Source organism: Haemorhous mexicanus, chromosome 2, assembly GCF_027477595.1.
Source record: "Haemorhous mexicanus isolate bHaeMex1 chromosome 2, bHaeMex1.pri, whole genome shotgun sequence".
NCBI classification, from domain to species: domain Eukaryota; kingdom Metazoa; phylum Chordata; class Aves; order Passeriformes; family Fringillidae; genus Haemorhous; species Haemorhous mexicanus.
In genome coordinates this window covers 87,479,688-87,502,771 of record NC_082342.1, presented here as the reverse complement: position 1 = coordinate 87,502,771, position 23,084 = coordinate 87,479,688, and the positions used below count along the sequence as shown (strand labels likewise).

General features: G+C 38.0%; 1 protein-coding gene across 2 annotated transcripts; it reads left to right on the top strand.

Moving 5' to 3' along the window:
• Nucleotides 1-2,125: 2,125 nt before the first annotated feature.
• XG (Xg glycoprotein (Xg blood group)) lies at nucleotides 2,126-22,656 on the top strand. Of its 2 annotated transcripts, XM_059839349.1 has the most exons (10): nucleotides 2,126-2,259; nucleotides 2,356-2,562; nucleotides 12,064-12,105; nucleotides 12,431-12,487; nucleotides 16,070-16,105; nucleotides 18,586-18,651; nucleotides 19,532-19,579; nucleotides 20,214-20,252; nucleotides 20,527-20,646; nucleotides 20,848-22,656. In XM_059839349.1, exons 2-10 carry the CDS (start codon nucleotides 2,502-2,504, stop codon nucleotides 20,862-20,864), a joined length of 486 nt encoding a protein of 161 aa, XP_059695332.1. In that variant the 5' UTR covers nucleotides 2,126-2,259; nucleotides 2,356-2,501; the 3' UTR covers nucleotides 20,865-22,656. The 2 variants fall into 2 exon arrangements, with proteins under 2 accessions (XP_059695332.1, XP_059695331.1); XM_059839348.1 differs by having other exon boundaries at nucleotides 2,211-2,562.
• Nucleotides 22,657-23,084: the final 428 nt, after the last annotated feature.

Here is a 23,084-nt window from a genome sequence, read left to right as displayed (position 1 = left end):
TACAGTAGGTTCCCCACACCAAAGACAGCAATGTCTGACCTCTGCCACTGTGATGAGTTGTGACTGAACTCTTGTTCCCTTTTAGCTTGTCTCATCTAAAAAAGGCCTGATAGGGTAAAATTTTTGATGTAAAGAATGGACAGACACACTGTCTCCTTTTCTACCTCCATTTGAGTTTCTAAAATATTGGAGTTTCCCTTAAAAGACAAGTAAAAAAGTAAAAAAAAGTAGACAACTCGTCCACCTTTTCAGGTGAATAGTTGAGAGAATTTTGTTTTCCTTTATGCAGAAAAAGATGGGTCAATGATTTTTCAAGTACTAAAACTGCTAGTTATGGTCAGGTATTAGCTCATATATTTCTTTTTATATACAGTACTTGCAAATTTGGGCAAGCTGTTTTTGACAGCACTGAGATTAGGAAGTTCCTGTAATGCTCCCAAGAACAGGAGGGGGATAAGCATTCAAGACATCCTGACTCCTACACTAGATCCACCCCTTCCCGTGCTGCCCACTTTCGTATTGTTATTTAGCTAGACAGGGCAATAGAAGAACTGAACAAGATATGCATCTTCAGAAGAACTGAACAAGATGTGCATCATCTTCAAACTTCCCCTGAGAATGTTCAATATCATAATGAAGTTGTGCCAGCAGGCAGGTGAGACAATGCGTTTTGGGAAGACTTCACTTGCAGGAACAACTGTTTTGAAGTAAAGCTACTGAATATGAGTAAGCTGTTCAGACCTGCCTGGGACTAGTACCTAACCCTGCCAACATTCCCGTTCCCTTCAGGCAAATTCATCACTTGTATGAGGATTAGCCCTGCTTTTGGCATTCTGGAAACAAAACAAACAAACAAAAAAAAAACAAAACAAAAAAAAAAAAACCAACCAAAAAAACCCCCAACCTACCAGTGGATTTCTGGGATTGCTCATTTCTTGTTTTAACTGACTGAAAAAGTCACTTCTTCAGCCTAAATGGCCTTAGCTGTTCTGAGACTGAACAATTGGCTCTGACATGGAGAATACTTAAATTGAACTTTAGAACTTCTATTATTAGCTTTAAGCCAGACATTTATAAACCATTCTGCTGTTTCAAATTTGGGCAGGGGAGAGGGAGGCAGCTGACCTACTTGAACATCAAGCTTCTTGAGGATCCAGTACCACCAAGTTCTATCAGTCTATCTTATGCTGTTGCATCTGGTTTCTGTAGTTACCATAAAAGTATGAGTTCTGTTGTATCTTCTGGGTAACTCAACAGAAATGCAGCTGGGGGCAGCCTGTGCCCCACACCAGACTGAATCACTCTGCATCACCACAAGTGCTCAGATTGGCCACTCATGATAGCAGAGTCCTGAGCTATTTGCTGCCCTAGACAAAACAGCTCCAACAAAAACCCCTGCAGCTCATCCCCCAGCACAAGGGAGGATGCACACCAGTCACCCTGCTGGTGCTGGGCACCAGGGTGATGGCTGCAATCCAGTTAACAGGACAAGGCTGTGCTTGCTAGAAAGATGCATGAGATAGCTATGATGCTATGACAAAACTGGATTTAAATCACATCAGTAATTCAAAAGTAAGTCCACGTACAGATAGATGCATGATTTTTTTTTCATTTTCCAAAGCTTTGTACCATCACAGTCAGCACTATCTGACATCTCTCCCCATGAAGGATATGCATGGATATTTGTATATTTAAAAAACAAACAAACAAACAAAAAAACCAAACTAGATCAATAGAAACAGTCATGATGGGCAGTATTTACCTCTGAAGATAAGCAGCTACTGGGGAGTGGAGCATGCTTCAGTTCAATAATCCAACATCATTTTAAATTTATAAAACTAGTTTTTATGTCATCCCTCTTTAGCCAATTCCAAGTTGCTGCTAAGTGGATTCCTAATCTCCATCCACTTCCTTTATTTGGTGGCCTGAATGAGGGGTTAAGTCTGACAGGATTGCTTTTATCAGCTGTTATTGCTGAGCCAAAGAACAAGCAGGAAAGTGCTGCTTTGAGGACAGAATATGTCTGAGTGATCCTTTCAAGCATGCTGCAGAGAAAGACAGTCTCCTCTTACAAGCTACCTGAGCTCCCACAGCACCACGCCCTACTTTGAAGGCGAGGATGTCAAACAGGTTGGCTTTCCCCTCTGGGAAGGAGGTGGATCCAGAGAGTTCAGGCACCCTCCTCATTGGGTGCTGCCACTGCTTCCCCAGCTCTCTGTGCTTCCTGCCTGGACGATAAATTAGTTTCTTGGATCACAGGTGGCACCTAATGTGCTGCTCACAGCTTGGCTCTAGCAGGGTTGCTTGTTTTTGTTACTTGCCTTGTAAGCAAGAAGGTTTCTCTCTCTCTTGCAGAGCTTGGGTGTAGTGGTGAGAGACCCTTTTGGACAGAGCTGCTGAATCCAAGTGTCTTCCTCAAACCTTGGCACTGCAGTTGCAACATCTGCCATCACTGCTTGGGAAAAACCAACTGGTGCAATCAAGGCACTGCATAGAAGAGCATGGAGAAATTCAGAAGTATTTTACTTTTGTGTCTTGGCTTCCTCCTAGTCCATGTAAGAGGTAAGTGACATTTACCTTGGCTTATTTCAAAGGCCAGCTTATTAAAAAAGAAAAAAAAACAAAAAACAAAAACCTAAGCTCCCAACCCTTAAAATGGATATTTATTTACTTGGAAATGTTTGCTAGGTTTTTGGGGTTTTTTTTGGAGCTACTCTTTCATGAGAAGCATTCAAAAGTGTTTAAATGTACTTCACCAGTTTCTAAAGAGATAAATGTCTCCTGACTGATTGTTCATAACAGCTGTGCTAGTTGAAGTTTGTTTATTATAATTTCTTATTTTCTTGCGAGTTTTGCTTCCCTAAAATAATTCACAAGATTGGGCTTGAAATGGAAGCTGTAAAATGAGCGCTTCCGGGGAACTTAAGAGTTTCCAAAGGGATCTGTAGTCAAATAATGACTTCATGTCTTAAAGCTTTTCTTGTTTATTGGTATTTTGAAATCTATGAGTTTTAAAGTAAAAAAAAATTCTGATGCAGTTTAAAGGTGTTCATGCTTTTATATTTGTGCATTTGCTTTAATAATTATAAACTAATAGTTCAGTTACCTTAGTAAGCATATTCCACACACAAGCATACTTTTTCATGCAGGACTAATTAAGAATTGAATAAATTTTGTATATATTTTTGGTGAATGGGTAGCAATAGGGAAAACATAGCCTTTTCATACTGAGTCATTTTTCTATATTCAAACATAACTTCTTTGAGCAAAATATTCTTTAAAATTTTTGTTGAAGTAAAACCAAAGAGAATTATTTTTGTGTGCAACTGCCATGTGGTGTAACCTTTTCTTTTTTGCATATTGGCTATACTGCAGAAACTTTTTGTACAGTGTTGGCTGCAGGAATCATTCATTAATCACTAGCTCATTAATCACAAATCAATCATTAATCACTAGTTCCAAAATAGGAGCTGCTGCTGATCCTCCCACCACCCCTGATTTAAATGAAGTCCCTAGGAGATCTTGCAGTGATGAGCAGTGAAAAACACCTTGTCTTAATTTAGTTTAATAGTTTGATTTTAACAAATGAGGAATTATTTAGAGATTTTCAGCAATTAGCATGGCTTAGAAAGAGCAGAGCAGCACAGGACTGTACTGGCCTGCATGTTGTGCTGTGGGCCGTGGTGATTCATCCAGTCTCTCATCTCTTGGCATGCAGACTTTCTTGTTCTGTAGCTGTCATATGTTGAATAGTTCTGTTTAGACAATCCAAGCATGAGCTAGCCAATTTGCATATATTCTACTATTTTAATTACAAGGGTAGTCAGCCTAATCATTCTTCATTTATACATGTGTTAATTTAGAGCCAGTTCAGGCTCTGCTTTGGGGGAGAAGTCATTGCTGAAAGTTGCTGTGGGCTTTGGGCACAGTCTTATGACTCTGGAAACTATTTTGTCCACTTTAATTAAATAAACTTAATTATTTTAAGTCTGTGGCAACAGCGACTGAATTTTATCATCAAAGTATTTACCATGTTTCAGGGATATTTACAAGAACCACCTCTCAGTCCCAACCAAGACATGAACTGAGAAATGCTTGGCCATGCTGGTAGAAAGCTGGTCCAAGTACTTATGAAGGGAATGTCTATGGCATGATTCACTCTTTTATAGGCAGCTTAATTCTTTTCCAAATTGTAATCCTCTGTGATAGCATCTATAAACTACTGGACTACCTCGGCCAGACCAGATGACATCATTCCTCTTACCATCCAGCATTTCCTCTATGTCCAGCTATCTTAAGTTAGTTAGCCAGACTACCTCGATGGACATATCTTGACAGAAGCATAACAGAACCAGTATTGCAGAAGGAAAGTGAAATCTGATGCAATTTAGAAACACATATGCTCACTGCAGTATTCCATTCCTAGCTACACTCTAGCTTTTGAAATTTCCAGACTTGGGTAGGTTACATGAAGACTCCTATGTATTTGAGCTTCAACAACTAATTGTCTGTGAGGCTTTTAGCCCATTCCAAATGAAATAAACATCACAGAAACTTCTTCCACTGAATTTCATGGTAACATCCCTCATGAGTTCCTACAGCTTGGCTGATCTCTGGTAATTCAGGTTTGGCTGTGTCTGCACTGCCCATTTAGGGTCTCAGACACAGCTCAGCTTGCTCCCCTGTAACTGAGATCATGAAACTGTTTGAAACATAGGTCCCACCTGGGCCACAAATCTGTGTGCGCACCTGCAATGGGAGAGATTGCAACCTGGGGGCTCTCCCCTTCATGGACCTGGAAGGCAACTGAGACTCCACTTAGACCTGACTGCTTGGAATGCTCCTCAGGTTCCCTGTGTAGATATAATCTATATACCCATGGTCTTTAAGGTTGACTGATGGATCACATGTTTAGCCAGTAAAAAAGACAGTGCAAAGACTGATATGTCTGAGATGGTTTACATTTACTCCATGAGTTATTGGATGCTACACAGGTAAAGGGAACAGCATTTGTTGCTAGTCAGTAAACCAAGGACCTCTGTTCAGCTAAGGCTTACAAAGCTTTTGACTCAAAATCAGTTGTAGTCTCAGTTAATCAGCTGTGCCCTTTATGGGGAGAAAATTGTAGACCAGTTTAAATTTGAGACCCTGTGTGACTTAGTGCTGTGAATAATGTAGTTTTCACTGGAGTTAAAAGACCGAATGAGAGAGATTACAAACACAGTCCTGTTTTTTCTTATACTGCTCCATGTATCTGCAGTCCTCACTGTTCTGTGTGAGGTCCCTGTGAACGTGCTGAAGCACTTACACATTCAGCAGGCAACAAATTCTCTTTTACTGACTGCCAAAACTATTTCACTCCCAAGACCTGAGCTGCAATTGTCCTCAGGCACATCAGTGCTATCAGCTAAGGGTGGAATTGCAGTTTGAAAAATCCACATACCTGAGCTGGTTGAAACACTAACAACGGCAGAATTGTTGCAACATCAGAGAGCTTGGGAAGAGAAAACAACTGGTGCAGTTACTCAGCTTCCCAGGTTCACTTTTCAAACCTTGCTGCCTGTTGCAAGCCTGGCAGCAGTGACCAACCTGCCTGAGTGTGTATTACTGACTTATTTGCACCATCAATTGTCAAACCCTTTCCATCCCACTGAGGGTAATAAAAAACAAATAAATGTCAGAATTCTTTCAAGATTAGAAATAAATAAAAATGGACCTTTCTGTGGCATTTTGCCTCATAGTAGGAGGAGAGAGATTCAATTTGTTTTGATTAGAGTCTTCCTTCCTTTCCACAGGCTGACATCTATAAATGGTATGGGAAAATATTAAAACAACTAAATCTGACCTGAAGTACAATATCTTCTGGAGGCAAGCACACCATCCCAGCTGAAAGAATGGGCTTGGATGGGTTATGAAAATATAACAGTCCCATTTCCAAGCATTTTCTGTTATCAGTAGATTTTTAATTTGTGAAGAATTCATGCAAAAGTTAAATCACAGCAATATATTTTCAAAGGGCAACAATGCTACAGAAAAAAGTGAATGCAAAGGCATTAAGTAGGCACTAAGATTAGCAGACAAGCTGAAGTCCTTCCTTACATCCCTGGTCTAATTACACCAGTGGTGAATGAGCCAGGGGCTATTGAAGGTCAAGAGCTCTTTTGCATGCATTTTATCAGCTGGTGCTTAGGCAGCGAGTGGTCACTCTGAGAGCCCAACAGAGCTGTTGTCTGTGCCACACAGAGGATTTCAGTAGGAATACTCATACAGGTCTCTTGCTTGAGTACAGTTCTCATGTAATGTGACCATCATTAACCTTGAGAGTCTCAGACCAAATGGCTGAAAAGGGCTGGTGGCTTTGTGAACCTGTAGTGACAGAGAGAAGTTTGGATGAAGAGCCCACACCGTGGGCTAAGCTCTTCTGCCTCAGGACACAAAGCTGAAAATCTGAGTAAGGTGCACAGGAATGTGTGTGTTGTTCCTTCATGGGAGATCCCAGGTCTTTTGCTCTGCCTGCAATTTTACCACACACACCTTCTTCTTCAGCACCCACTCTCTAACAAAATACAGAAAATTATATCTGTTTTATTTTATGTATGCAGGGCATATCAGATCATAAAGAACATCAGTTACCTTTGAACAGAAAGGCAAATATCACGGAATTATAAGATTTTTGTTTGTGTTTGGTGAGACAATGTTGCACAGAGCTAAAGCAGTACTGCCACTCCTACTTTATTAGTGCATCTTAGTTGCTGGTAATTATTTAAATGTATTCTTGTATGAATAAGCAAGAGTCCTTTCCATTTCCCCTGCATTTAAACTAAAACCAGAAATGGCCTAGCAAAAAATATGAAGCCAATAATCAGGTCCATATGTTGTGGTCTATATGCTGGGCCTTGGATCTTAATTATAGATTTTAAAGCATACTCATTTTCCACCCCAGCATCAAGGGGTTGTAATGGCAATCATTGTTTATGAAACTAAAGGTCCTTGAAGGAAAAACAAGCTACAGTAACATCATCAGGAAATATGGATCATGGGGCTATTACATGAAAGAAATGGTACCTGCTCATTGAGATTTTGTCCACAATGTCCACTCTGGGGTGTAAACCTTTGTGTTCTCCCAGAAATGAGTAATTTCCTTTAAACAAACATAATTGCTTCCTCAACAAAGTTGGACCAGTACAGGGGTATGTTCCAAGTCCCATGCATGAGAAAATACATGCTATTTTCTCATTATGGAGTAAATAAGTTTCTTGATTGTATTATAATCAGAAATGGTCTGTGCAAAGAATCACAATTTCAGCTAGAAAAAACCCATAAAATGAGTTTCAGGAGTGATTTTGGTAACATATTGTTCCCTTTTATAAAATTTTTGTTCTCATTTTTAAGTCACAGACTTCTTTCTCAGTCTCTATCAGCTTCATAATGATTTAAGCACATTGTATTCACAGAACAATTCCTTTTTAATTACACTGAAGAAATCATACTTGTTCAAATCTTTAAATACTGTAAAATCAACTTATTCTCCCTTTCTTGCTCAGAATTAAAAGTTAGTTGCTTCTAATTTATTTGTCACACATGTAAACTCATCCCAAACATATGACTATTAGTAATGCACCAAAAAACAATTAATTTAATCATTTTAACTACAAAATTATTAATCTAACACAACACACATAAATGCATTTTAGTTGTGTGTCCAGAAACATGTACAAACACATTCAAACACATTTTCTCATGGATTTTAGCTTCCTTTTTAATACTAGTCTATGCATATTAAAAGCCTGAGAAGTTAATTTCATTTGTCACATAACCTGATCCTCACTTAGAAATATTAATTTCTGCCTTATTTAAATCCGTGTCATTTTAGGGGGCACAAGTTGTGTTCAATTGGAGATTGAAAATTGTAGAGAGATGTCGTGGTAGCCTTTTGTCAGAAAACTTGACTGCTGTTGTCATGATAAACTGGTAACACTCACCTGCGGAATCCAGCCCTGTTCCTCATCAATTCAACTCAAAAGCTGTGGGACCTCAGACACTTCTGATCAAACAGATACATGGTAAAAGGGTGGTGAATCCACTCAACATTTAGATAACAAATTAAACCGTGGACAAAAGATGCTACTGTCTGCATTTCAGTGACTGGATATTTGGGTCATATTTTCAGAAAACTAATATTCAAAATTTGTGAACACTAAGTGCAGATGTGCCTGAGGACACGAGTTTGCAAGCATTTTCTCAAATTCTCTGTTTTAAGGACCACCCACAAAAAACATCATTACAGTAATTATATTTCTTTGTCAAAACAGGGATACTCCCAGAAGAAAGGTTAGAAGTAATGCCAAGAAATGGCATACTAGCCAAAGAGCAATAATAGCACAGATAACTCGGAGATAATACCACCTGCACAGCTAAATCTCTTCACAACTTTATCCAGATTAAAACAAACAACAAAGCCAACAGCAACAAACACAAAACCCAACCAATTAAAAAAAACCCAGCAGAACAAAGCTCTTTCTGCCCCACTAAAATTTCTTTCATTCTTGTTATCATCAGTATATTTCCAACTCTTTCTATTATGGAAGCTGATTAAAAAAATATGTGGAAAATTAATTTATTCCAGTTGTTCTTTCTGTGGAGAGCTTCACTAATTTATTTCTTTTGTCATTTATCTTCAGAGTTCTCTGAAGTAACTGCAGCTCCTATTGAGCTAAATATTTTCTGAGACTCTGATGTTGTTTTGTTTTTAGACTGATCATGGTGTGTATAAAGTCTGAGCTCTTCAGCTATTTAACCAACTATCCTCCTTAAATTAGGTTCTTAAAAATGTCTAGGTACGGTCTCAGGAATGGTAATAATTTAAAATTCTGCTCCACAGAATCTTACTCCTTGTGGTCATTTGATGTTATTATCAGAGGAAGCTGGCATTGAAATCCAAGCAGTCTTTAGGTTTATTGCAGTATAATTTACCATGCTGTTCAGCTGTCCTCATACAAACTGCCCATCTCCCAAGGTTTATGTTTACATAGTCAAAGAGACTTCACTGTGGACTCCTGCCTTACTCCCAGGCAGCCATTCTGTGTTGATGTCCTTTTCTTTTTATTGCTTGGTTAATCATTAGAAATATTTTTTTCAAAAATCAATCTGAATAATTTTTGAAGATTTTCAGTCCTCTTTTTTCTCTTGGAATTTCTGTAGCTTTCTTCTGTTTCTAACTTGAAGTCTCAAAACAGCACCTTTTGCCTTTTCCATAACAGAACAGACATAATAATAGGAGAGGGAAATGTTGGTATTGTCCAGAAGAGGGGCAGGGGTCAGTAAATATTTCAGTCCATTGCTTTGCTTTAGTTCTCATGCAATTGAAAACATCTGCATCATCGTGCTTGAATTTCATAATCTGATTATTTCCCACGTTCTTTTTTTGTTTTTCCCTAACTCCAAAGAAATATTCTACCTGAAAGTTTTCCACAGTCTTCCTTCAAAAATGATTTTGTCACATTCTCTTTGCAGCATTACGACCTCAGTAGTTGCTTTCCGTATTGTTAGTTCCTGCTTGTCTTGACCTGTAACTAAGAAGCTGGTTTGGCCAGCAGCTCTTCAGTATTACAAAATTATTTCTCCTGACTCTTATGCTGATTATGGTTACAAAATTATTCCTGATAACTCACTCCTGATAACTCACTCCAACAAGAAAAGGGTTTAGCCATTGATTGTGGTGTCCTGAGGCAATGGGGTTTGGGTCAGACAGCCTCCTACAATACTCAGGATGCTGATCGAAAATGAGGATTTTGCCAGAGGTCAAAATTGAAGAACTGTCAAGCTTATGTTGCTTGAACTGCTGGCACTGAAGAAATGCTTCAGAAAAATATAACTTGACCATATAAGTCCAGGCAATGCCAGGATGTCTGCCTGTGCATAGCGTGTCTGCATCAAGATCAAAGTGTCCCATGGCTGGGGTGACAGCCCATGGGCAGAAGCCCAGGGCCAGTAAGGGCTGGTGGCACCCAGGGATCAAACAGAAAATATCTTCTGATGAAGCAACTTGTTTATTTAATAGATTTATGTATTTAATTGATTCATATTTTAAAACCTGTCAGAGTCTTAGATTATGGCTTTAATAATGACATTAAATTTAAAGAGTAGTTTTAAATTAGATATTGGGAAGACTTGTTTTTTTACTGTGAGTGTGGTGAGGCACTGGAACATGTTGTCTAGAGAAGCTGTGGATACCACATCTTTGGAAGTGTTCAGGGTTAAATATATCAGTGAACAATCTGCTCTGGTGGAAGGTGTCCCTGCCCATGGCAGTGAGAGTGGGAAATAGATAGTCTTTAAGTCCTTTCCAACACAAACCATTCTGTGGTTCTATGATTCCACGATTATCTACCTGAACACCCAATCCAAAAGTCACTGAGCTTGGCAATGTTGGCTGAGGGGCCAGGGCAGAGGAGGGAGAGGTGGCCAGATGAGACAACTCTCCAAGAACAAATCAAATAATAAAGAGATAACCTACCACTCTGCTAACGTTACTGGGAAAGTCCTATGGTTACCTGGTTTTACTTATCAAACATTTTCCTCTTAATATTTTATTGGGACAGTTTTGCTTTAGAAGCCATTCCTACTTTGCATTCCAGCCTTGTTTTATCTTTTTCATCAGACCCCATCTATAATTAAGTCCACAGACTTATATTAAAATCCTCGTGGGAATCAAAACATTTCTACTTTATATTCCTGCCCTGACTGTTATTTGAGGATCACACAGTGTTTCACCACTGATAATTAATCTTTCTGGAAGCTCTTTGACACAGGCAAGAGCTATTATTCAGGAACAGTGATTAATGAGAAGAATGCCATGAAGATGTACAGGACCTGTCAAGATGAAGGAGCTGAGCTGAACGCTGAGCACTGCTGAGCTGGCAAACATCTGGCAGCCTCTCTCTGTTCCTCAGCTCCTTCACTTGAACAGTGATGCCTTTCTTGCTGTGAAGTGTCCAAGACTCGCCAAGAAAAACTCCTTAATGAACAGTTAGGTATTAAGCCTTTTAGAAGGGATAATAAACATATGCAGATCAAGTGCAGCTTGAGGCTTACTCGATAGAGCACAGTAATGCTTTTCTGTTTAGGGAAGTCATAGCATGTCATGACTTCTTGAGGGTTTGTGTAGGCTGATCTTATGTTTGGAATGCAAACACAAGGATGATGCACCACACTGGATGAAAACCAGTGGGTACATGTTCACCAAGAATGTGTTTCATGAAGCCTATATATTCAAGGAAAGTGACAGATTGCAGAGTTGAAAGAAAAACTCACATGAATTATTGTGTGTTTTCAGTTCAAAGTCATCTATTTCAGTTTCTATTTTTAAAATATTTTCCAGTTTTCTTTGCCTGCTAACTTCCAAAGTACAGATGCTAATTACTCTGCTGATACATTCAAAGATATTGTTGTCACATACCAGAGAACCGGAAGAATTTTTTTTCCCTTTTCAGATTTTTTCATTTACAGAGGAAACTAAATTAGATAAACACATCTTAATGTATTTTACTTATGGCCCATGTTACAGTAAGAATTAAAAAAACAAAGTTGATTTGTGTTGCAAGTCAGGCTTTGATCACAAGGCAGGCTTTACAGTAAAGCTGCTTGCTAAGCTGAGCCAGTAAAATAATAATGAAGATAATAAAAATTCTCACCTAATGATTTTGATTCACAAGTACTATGCTGAATGCTACTTTCAGTTGTCTCCTGGCAATAGCCCTGTGCCCTCTAGCTGGCAACCTGTATTCTTCAAAGGGCTGTTTGTATAGCAGTTGAATATGATAACAGCAGAGAGCAGCTTCTCTTTGGCCTACCTGAACAAATAACTTCCTTGATTAAATGAGCCCATCTCTCACGGTCATTCAGGACTGTGCTGTGCAGGGATGACAGCTGACAGCCTGCTGCTGTTTGGATGGGTCTTTCTTTTGCCTCTTACTGGTGTTCTGCTTCTGTACTGAGCCCTCAGGACTGGAGGTGATGGAAACCTGCCTGCTGACTTTGTGTCTTCTGTCACATTCCTTCTAGGTCAAGGTGATTTTGACTTAGCTGATGCCCTTGATCACCCTGGTATGTAAATTTTCTATCCTTATTTTACTATGGCATTTACATCTAATAGTAAATCTTAAGTCCTTTTCCTTGAGGAGTGGAACATTACCTGGCTACTGCCTCTGTTAAAGATACACAGAACTGAAGAATGCTAGGTTTCGATGTTTCTATCACAAAATGAAAATCTTCTTTAAAACAAACAAACAAAAAACTAGATTTGAAAACATATTTGGCTTCTGCTGTGATGCATAAATATTTATTGAAAACAGCTTTCTACACTTCCACATACCTGTTTTTGTTCAGTTGAAGCTGGTAATGTTTATTGGCATGTCATTGTGTTCAACAGATGACATCATCACCAGGAAACCCACAGTGATCAGAAGACCGACAAGACCTGTGTTCAGTGAGTAATAAATAATGGGTCAGAAAACTGATTTTGTACATGTAGGAAAATTTCACATGAGGTTCTTTATCATATTTGCTGCTGTGTTTTAGCCGAGATAATGTGTTAACAGCTGTCATCTAAAAGTAAAATAAGTGCTCTTTTGACAATTACCAATTACATGTCTTTACTTCTTCCAGTGAGCATGGCCGGCCAGTGATAGTATTTTATTTCCTGAAGACCTCCTTCACACTTTTCTAGAGTGTTCTGAACTCCCTGGGGAGTATAACAATGGGTAGCTGGTGCTAAAATTGGCTGTTTCTCTACTTTTTTCCCCTATTATCTTTATTTTTTGTATATTTATTCATGACTCTTGATAACAGAGTTGGAAAAGAATCAGAATGAAGTTGGGGCTGTTCTTTCTCCTCACCATGTATTTATTCATATTATCTACTATTGATTGATGCAACCACCTGTGTCAGAAAGGAAAAAAGGCTCTGAACAGTGGAAAGCTGTAGTCCTGAGAATGCCAAACAATGAATTCCAATGAACACTTGTTAATATTGAAAAAATCCAGATTCCAAACAAGAACTAAATTGCATTTGTGATGGAACAGTTTAAGACAGCATAGATTTTTTTTTTTTTTTAACATGAACTGCACTGGAATAATTTTCTGTCTATCAAACAAAATGCTTGGAAAATGCTAGATAAAAAAACCCCCAACAACTTCAGGTCTTTTTCTGGACAAACTTTGAAATAAGATTTTAGGTGCATGAAAGTACTTACATTTTCCACACAATTCTCTGGCTCCCTCTTTGAACAAATAGGGGCAGTATTTTGTGAAAGTGGTAGCTATTGTATACTCTAATGGTTGCATTCTTCCTTTCCACTTCATTTGGCAAACAAAATTTCAAGTTACTTGAATTGTGCCCTAAAATACTTTATCCTTGGTCATGTTTAAAGGTAGCTTAGGGTGCCAATATCTGAACTCAAGCTGCCTCAGTCAGGTGAAAGGAATTTTTATTTTAAGGGACTTCTAAATCTGTTAGAGATATGAACATCAGAAAAATATCTGCCCTAACCAAATCCACTTCACTAATTTTTGGGCAGGAATAACTCTATGTTTTCCAGACTATTTCAGAGTGTCCTTCAGGGCTACAGATGACTGCAGAAAGTTTAAAAAAAGCAATTAAAAGTTATTAGAAAACCCAAGATCACAATGTTACAAATCAATTATTGGATTTGGAAAGTTCAGGAAGATGGTACAAAAGTATGTTCTAACAGCTGCCTAATGCTTCATCTTAACTTCAGGATTTCCTCCATGTCTCCTTCAGAAGTGAGGCTTGCTGAGATTTTTGTTCAGCTGAGGCCAATTGCAGGCAGTGTCCTCTGGGCATCCCATGCACCTCTGCCTGAATTAAAGCTCTCCTGTAGGCACCTCCCTAGTATTCATCACAAAATTTATATTAATTTAATATTCATCACAAATAAAATTTAATATTCATCACAAAATTTAGTGGAAGGCAATGTTTATTTACAAAACCTCAAAGAAAGTTGGTATTTACCCACTGACATTGTTCCTGCATTCTGTTTAATTCAGCCATACCCTCACACCCTGCTCATGAGCACCACCCTGCTCATGTGTGCTTAGGTGGTCTGGCGAGCATCATGTGCAACATGAGACAAAGCTTGCCAGCTACTGAGCTCTTATCCTGTCTGTGCTTCTTCTTGATCAGAAATGACAAGTAGAATCCACAGATCTTTTATGTCCTTTAGGAGTAATCAGGTATTATAGAGAGGTCCTTTGTCTCATAATATTTCTCACTCCAGTGCCTCTGAACCCTTGGTCAGGTTGCTGCCCACTATATTTTTTTTTCACTTGTTTGGAGTTCCCAGACTGTGTGCACAGACTTATTTTCTAGGTGGATGATCAGAAAAGTAGTGATATGCTGCAATTTTGGTGTTAGAATGCCTTTCTGCTTTTCCTCTGCTGACAAGTCATCTGGGCTGTCATCAGAGCATAGGCCTGCTGGTTTTGACAGGAGCAACACATTCCTCAGTTTTACTGCTGGAACAGTGACCTTTAGTCTGTTCTTTTAACATTTTACTGGTTTTTCTGGTCCCGACACACACATGCATTTCCATTTTTATTTCATTCATATAAATCTGACCATTTCTGCAACAAATCTCTACATGAACCCTCCAGAGCAGAACTTGCATTTTACTGGAATTCTTCATGTCGATAACAAATTGAATCCAGTTTTCAATTTATTGCTTCTTACAGTTTTAACATTTGTCAGGTAAAGGTATTTTTGAAATGCACCTCACTGCTGGGCAGACACAGGGAGGAACTATACCTGACAAGAACAAACCAAGTCATGTATTATGAATTTATTTATTTTCCTGCCAGATTTCCTGGTGACATCAAAGCATTTCTGAGTTGCTACTCAAATGAGACTAGATACTGTGCAAAAGCAGCTTTCTAGTCCTCCTAGGTATAGGGAACAGAAGAAAAGAGATTTCTGCATGGTGATTTTCCTATGTTTCAGGAATTCTGTCGCATCTATAAGTTAAAAAATTGTTTAATTGAGAGTCTATCTAATTGTCTGTGGCAGCAAGCACTGTTATCAAAATTCAGATAGTTTTTGCTATCCCTTTTGTTCTGATTCACTGTACCACTCCATGTATATAAGCATCAAGAAAAGGGATTCTTGGAGTTAAAGCATCCATCTAATGTATTTCTTTCAGAACTCACCATCATTCCATACACACCTTAAAATGCCACCCACTCACTCACATCCACACCTGCATGTTAGAAACAGAGTTCCTCTTTATGCATCTGCAGCTCATGGACAAATTGTTTATTGCATGGAAAGATTTCATCCCAGGTACAGCGAGACACGTGTATGGTGCTGGGCAATGGTCACAGCCTGGTGATTTACTGGGTAACTTTCACATATGGATGTTTATTTCTATCTAAAAACCTTCATAACTCAAGAAAATAAGAAAAGATTGTCTCCCAGCCTCAGACAGAATATGATTGCCTGAAGCAAGAGGTCATCATGACCCTTACATAGATATTTGATTCAGTGTCTCCCCAAGCAGGTTTATTGCTTCCTAATATTTGCTCTTGAAATGGATATTCAGTTTTCCTAGTTCAATAAATTACACTTAAGCCAAACATACATATATGAATTTTAACCACAGACATAAATGTTAATAATTAAGTATATTTTAAAAATTAGTACAGTTACATATTATAACACAGCTAATTTTATTTTTGTACTTGCAGGTATGTTAAAGAGGTATTGATCTTGATTCAACTCTAAGATTTATTTTGACATCATTTCAAACAGGAAAAAAAAGCCTTTGTATTTTGAGTAGAAAATACTGTGCTATTTGTCAATTATTGTGGGGGAAAATGTTAGAGTCTATAAGAGTTTTCAAGAAAAGTGTGATAAGTTATTCCAATTTGTGGCACTGACTTGAAAAAGGTGCTTGTCAAACATGCAGTTGTATACATTCTAATGAAAATAACATTTCATTTCCGTCAAGAATTGTGTGAAACTCACTTTTCTACTTCTTCCTCCTATTCATTTTTAGACAATGATCTACATTTAGGAGATGCTCTTGGTGGGGGTGAGTACTCCCTTGTTTCCTGGAATACAAAGGCATTTTCTTCTTTAATAGTCTTTTCCTGAACTCTGCCTAATTTGTAAAAAGAGATCTCAGTACTGCAGGAGGTGCTACGGTCATGAGAGTCATTACAACTCATGTACGTGCAGCCCTTCTGCCTGAGGCCATCACACAGAGTGGGGACAGCAGCTGGTCACCAGTGACCTCTGAGAGCTTCCAGCTGCCCTGCCTTGCTTGAACTGCAGTTAGCTGGGGCTTGCTGTACCATGGGAGAACATCCCAGGCGTGGCTGGGGAGAGCAAATGTCACCCATTCAGTTGGGATGGCTCAGGGTGGAGTCCTCTGACAGAAGCCTAAAGCAGGTGATGGCTGTAATTTCTTCAGCTACCAAAAATGAGCCTGCCTAAGATTGGAAATCAGAGGTAACACTGGATGGGGAGGTTTGAACTTCTTGTAGCTCTGCTGATGGCAAATTAGAAATTCAGGAAGGAATGTTTCAGAGATCAGCACTGGTGAATATAGCTTAAACTTGAAGCAGTCAAGCTGTTGTAACATGCTGTTAACTTCCAGATATTCCCATAACACCCAGACTTGACCTTGGAAGTACTCACAGTACTGTACTGAGCTGTGCACACATATGAAATCCTTGAGGCTGGGAATTTGTGCACCAAATTTTATTTAGTGTGTTTAGAGATATACCAAGGATGTGAAGTACTCTAAAAAGGTTCTAAATACTGCAGTTACCCAAAATGCAATTAGTATTCAATCAAAGCCTAAAATTCCACTTTAATCACAGCCACACAAAAGAAAAACTGCACAGACCCTCTGAATCAGCTGCAGTGGTCTGGTTTGCTCACATTTCAGTCTTAGAGAATGACACTTTTTATATTAAGGGGTTTTTTTCTATTTCTAACTTCCCTTGTGGCACTTCATGCCTTTGTGTGAATGATACATTAGTCCACATTTAACAAAACTTGATCTTATTTTGTTAATAATTCCCATGTTTATGATTTCATTTATTCTTCCCTGTAATAATTCTTCCATTCCTGCAAGCTTTTATTGAGTAGTGTTATGAGAGGATAGGTTAAATATGTTGGCTAAAGTGTTAAATAATAGCTTAAGTATCTTAACGGAACCACATCTTTTCATTCCAAGATGGAAAATTGTATTTCCATGGGTTTTATTTCTTGGTTCCATTTCCTGTTTAGGTTCTTAATTGACCTTCATACATGAAATAATAAGGTTAAAGTTATGTATCTCATTATCAGTATTTCTGAAGACTTTATTTTTTCACCAGCTGTGCCACACAATATGTCTTCTTCTGCTTAGAGAAGACTTAAGTGCAGCACCATGATAGAAATTAAATGTGGGATTGGTGGTTTTCTGCTTTTGAGGACCAGTGAGTCTTAGTTCATTACACAGAGCTAGAAATGAGCAAGTCCTTCCTCTGCTGAATATATTAATTGGGCAAAGTCAGATTCAGCAAAGCTTTATGACTCTACCTAAAATCCATTGGCTGTAGACTAAACTCACTTGAGGTTAAGCATATATCTAAGTAATTTTCTGGATCAGAACCTAAATGGTGCTCAGAAACACAAGCACTGTATTTAGCAGCCAAGCAAGAAAAAACATAGCAAAAGGGTATCTGGCATGTTTGGAAGGTGAAAGATTTAAAGAGGGGGAGGGAAATTTCTATATATTTCTGTGACCTAATTTTGATTTATGCATAGAAAAATACACTGTCTGGCATTTTTAAGAACAGCTGAATACCTGGTTGAATTGGTTGAGTAAAGGGTAGCAAGAGAAAACCGACTGTATACACACAGAGCAGAAACCCTAGATACTAAATCTGGCAGGCTTTGACCTGAGTGAGCTCTTCAGCATTGTGTATGCAGTTTGGAAACTGCTTTTAGTGATCAGATCTCCTGCTCTATCCAATGCATCTCTTTCTAATCCTTTGGCAAAAAATTAAGGCTAAATGCTAGCACAATTTCTAAACAGCAAAGCTGAAGTCTGATATCATTTTGCACTCTTCAAGAGCAGAAAATTCATTATGCATTAGATAAATTCAGCATCTGTTAGATGAATCTAATCTGCAGGCGTTATTAAAACCTGCTGATGGCAATGAGATAACCTGTTGCTTCCTGCCCAGCCTAGAACACCAGCTTCTCTGTTGGCTCTGAATAACTGCACCACTGACATTGGTGTCAGCTTTAATCAATGTTAGCACTTGCCAGATATATGTAAAAAATTTTCCTTCAAGGTTTTTTTGTGAATTCTTCTTTCAAAACTATTCCCTATTCACTTCCAAGTCGGTTTTTATAGCTAATGATTTGTTGATTTAGTGCTTAAATCTTCCTAACTGATGAAAAAGTCCTTTTATTAATTCATGGCAGGACAAATTAGAATTAGGTATAAAATGCTTTTATTTAAATTTCCCAGTTTTGCCTGTTCAATCATCTAACAGTATTAATTATCAACAGGTGACATCTCAAGAAAACCTTTATACCCACCTCTTCCACCACGCCCAGGAAGTTATGGAAATTCTGGTAAGACTACTTGCTCACAAGAAAATGTGGTGCTATCAGCTGTTCAGAGCAGGCATTTTGAATACTTTAATCTCTTATTTCTCTAGTAATAGCTTTTATCATCCTCTTCCCATGATATCCTTTTGTAGTCACTGTTTCTGACCCAGAGGTGAGAAAGCTTTTTCTGAATATTAGTGTTGATACCATAAAGTTTTTCTTTTTTTTCAAAATGTGGGACACTGCATCTTAAGTGGCACGAGACTAACATTTAATCTTGTTCGTGTTTTCATTTTGGGTGTGTATACACTGAACTATGCAAAGGCTCAAATTTGACATCTAGCCACAGGGCAGGGATAAACCTGTGCTCAAATCAATTTGAGGTGTGCATCTGAGATGGCCCTGAGGCATACAGCAGAAGGGGCTGGGCAGCCTGTATTGCTTTTGAATTTGGTTCCAGACACTTGCTTTAATAGAGTAAATGTGGCATATCTACTCTGGCTTTCACCCTGTACCTGTACTTACTTTGGGTATGGCTGTAGTGGTGAGCTGTGGACAGGTCCTTCTGGAGTCCTTCCTGGAAAGGACCCACTGACTCTCTGCTTCAGGGGTCACTGGCACTCAAGATGTCCATATTATATAAGGATTTGTGTTACTGGGAGCCCAATCCCACATATCCCACAAGTATCCAAAACAGACACAGAATACAGAGACACCAACAATGTCAGTACTTCAGCTTTCTGGTGAATTTGGTAGGTGACTGTTCAGTGTAAGACATGTGACCCATCCACCATGTCAAGGATGGGATTTCACTTTTTCCTAGAATGCTACAAAAGGAGTGGACAAGGGAGCTGAAGGGGTTACCATTGTATATAATTTTGCAACTGGAATCTTTATCTTGCAGGAGGTTTTGAGGACTCAGATCTGAATGATGGAAAGCCTTTACCGTCAGGTAACACTTGCCTATTTCCCTTGCAACATGTTCCTAACACCTGTAAATTGGAGCTGGTTGGTTTTGTTTTTTGGGTAATCTGTTTGTCTCTGAAGGTATAGGACAAGACTCCACTGTTTTCATTTAAGTTAGTTATCCTTCACGAAAAACCATGGGTTTGAGCCTGAAGCTAGAACTTGAATCATATTCCAAAACATTTTTTAGATGTCAGAAGACTGCAGGTTTTATCCCTTTGAATTCAGCAAGGAAAAGTCCAAAAGCAAGGGGCCAGCTGAAATAGATGGACCAAGACTAAGACCTTGATGTAAACTACTGATAAATGATCTGGTTTTCTGGCAGTAGAGATAGAGTATACTGGCCTCCCTGTGAAATCAGCTTGATGTAGACTCTTTTGTATATGGTCCTTCTATTAGATGATAACATTCTTCCCCCAAAAGGGAAGTGTCAAGATGATGAGCAGTTATTCCTCTGGCCAGCACAGCCATCAGTGGGGAGTAGAAGGGGAGCTCCTCTCTTGCAGTCTTGTTGGGCCACCCCTTTTGCCCTTTTTACTCAGCAAAGTGTGATGTACAGACTTAGCTCTCAAAACAGGATGACAAACATTTCTTTGATGAAGCTTCATCCTCTGTTCCAGGAGAAGAGGAGCATCATTTCAATCATGGAGGGAACACAGGTATAGTAAATAGTTTACATTATTCTGCAATTGATTTCTGATCTTTATGAAATACTAAAACAATGATAACCTTACACAGTAGCAGATATTAAAAATTAGACTTTAAGACATAATTTTCACATCAGCTGTAATATAACACAATTTTTTATTCATCTGCTTAATTCTGTAGTTTCACCAAACTATTTTTATAATTTGGTGAAGGCACTTTAAGAGACAATGCACTTAAACCATTTAAATGCCTCTGAAAACCCCCCTTCTCTTTCTTTTTCCACAGATTCGGGTTTAATTGCTGGAGTTACATCTCCTGTAATTTCTGCTTTCGTGGCACTGATTGTTGGATCCATAGCAGCCTACACTGCTTACAAGAATAAGAAACTTTGTTTCAAACCACGTGGTAAGGCCCAAACAGTTTTCCACTGATTTAGTGCTGAAGTTGATGGGAACTCGACAAACAATTGTCTCTGCCAGCACAGAGGTGCCTGGCAATTGTGGCTCTGTGTGTGGAAACCAGCCAGGGTGGCCCAGATCAGCCTCAGAAAAGCTGGCAAAGAACACCCACAGTGGAAATACTGAATGTTCAATTTTCATTTTTCAGGCGGGGCTGCAGTGTGAAGCACTGCAAGAAGAGTTGCTGTCTGATCACAGGCTCCTTTGGTTGGTGACATTCTACACTGCCACTCTGACAGAAGAAAATCTTTCTCTAACAAATGTTTTCTTGAGACATTGCAATCCTGCTCTCTCTAACCTGATGTCACTTTTTCACCTCGAGCTTTAAGTCATCAAAAATATGCTTAAGACATCCAGGGATTGTATTGCACTCTCTGACCTGCATTCATAAAGGCTGGATACAGATTTTGACTCAGAAGTTATCATAAACAACAAAGAAATCAAGTTTGATATAAGATAAAAATCGAAGGATTTGGGTTTCTGAGGATTTGAGTCACCAAATATTTTTTTCCTGTTTTCAAAATTTGCCAAAAACACCGTCCTTCTGATAGAGGAGTTTGCCATTTCCTTTCACACCTGTTGGGTTTCTCCAGTATATTTCTGTAATGTTTACTATGTTTAAAGAAAAATTGTAGTTGTCCAAAGGATTAAAAATTTGAATGCCTTTACTTTGTGTTTATGTCTGAATTTTAGCAAAGTGAAAGGAACTATAGCTAGCAAATCCATTCTTAATTTTATGATATACTGAAAAGATTATGTATATTGACAAACCACTGTTTAAAATAAAACAGAGAGGAATACATGCTAATTTTATTTATTTATTTATTTTATTGATTAATTACTGAACTGGTGTTTAGCTCTTCTCGGGAACTAGAATTTTACATGAGTTTCATTTCTGTTCTTGAAAACTTAGGCCTGACTCTAGGAACCTTTGAAGGCACTACCCTAGAAAGAGAGGATTTTTTAAAAAGAAGTATTATTCATACTTCTGAAAAGGGAAAATGGGTACAGAATTTTTTTCTGATTCAATTAGAATGAGTTTGTGATGCTTTAATCTCTAAAATCTAACTCACAAAGACTTTTCAACTTTGTACTATGTGGAGGTGTGGTTGACATAGTTTTTCTAGCTAGACTGTTTCACTTCTTACCCTCTTTCCTGATTGACCTTGCTGTGCTAAAAATGCCCTATGTAGACAAACCTATAATGAAAATTGACACTTTTCCTGTCTCTCTGCCTTCATTTAGCTAACTGGATCAAAAAACTAGCAAGCGAATGAAGTACAGATGACAGCTGGCAAAACTAGCAGTTTACTGACATAATTCTGCAAAAGAGATATTTTAACTGACACTTAAAGCATAAGGAAATTTGTGTGATTTTATCTTCATTTTATATGCAAAGCATGGGTTTTGTTACTGCACTTCCACATGTATGGAGGTGAAAATGATTTTTTGCTTGTTACATCATTGAGAGGAAGACATATACTAAAAAAGTAATTTTTCATATAATAAAATACTATTTATCTGAATTATTTTTTAAATTGATATATATCAGTTGCTTGCTTAGACTACCCCTTTTTTTTTTTGATCCTGAAAAAAATATAATGTTCATCAGTTTAAACATAGAAACACCTCAACAACATACAAACAAATGAACACCTTTGTGGCTATCACTTTCAACTTATAAATGAGAAAATATTTTTAATATGGTTTTCAAGGACATTTAATATTTCTTTTTAAATACTAATTTTCCATGTTAACAGTTAAAACAGATTGATGTATACTTTGTCAGATAGACATAAAGATTTGATTAATGAAAGTGTTTTGGTGTTACAAGTGTTTTGGTGTTACAACAAGTGTTTTTGTGTTACAACCTCAATTTTTTGTTCAACCATGAAAACATATATTTTGCTTCTTTCTCTTCAAAATTTTCAATAAACACCTACTGTGTTTTATCTAAGATGACCCAGGTTTTGTTCATTTTTTTTGCTGCTTTCTGGGACACATGAGGATTGATACATTCTGTATACAAGTTCAACTATGTCCCACTCAAGAAAAGGAAATGCTTCAAACTAAAGAAAAATTACAGAAAAAAAAAAATGAAAACAGCTCAACAATCTATTCTTTTTTTCTCTCTCTTTTATTTTTTATTTTACTACGTGTCTAGAGACATGTGCAACATTTTTAGTTTAGCTGTCTATGACAATTTATTTTAAATTGTTCATAATATTTTCAAAATAATTTATTACTTGAGTTGATATTAATAGCCCAAAACCAGATTTATTATGGAGAATTTGAGCAAACCCCATGAATCTGAATGGATAAATCCGGACTACCCAAGTGTTTAACCCTCTGAAGCTCTTTGGTCTAATTTGTCAGCACATACTA

Bases quoted from the DNA above. Each gene is read 5' to 3' on its own strand.
- XG (XM_059839349.1), top strand. From the start codon at position 2,502: ATGGAGAAATTCAGAAGTATTTTACTTTTGTGTCTTGGCTTCCTCCTA. The intron at 2,563-12,063 runs GTAAGTGACATT...CATTCCTTCTAG, and splicing joins CCTCCTAGTCCATGTAAGAG to GTCAAGGTGATTTTGACTTA. The intron at 20,253-20,526 runs GTATAGTAAATA...CTTTTTCCACAG, and splicing joins CAATCATGGAGGGAACACAG to ATTCGGGTTTAATTGCTGGA.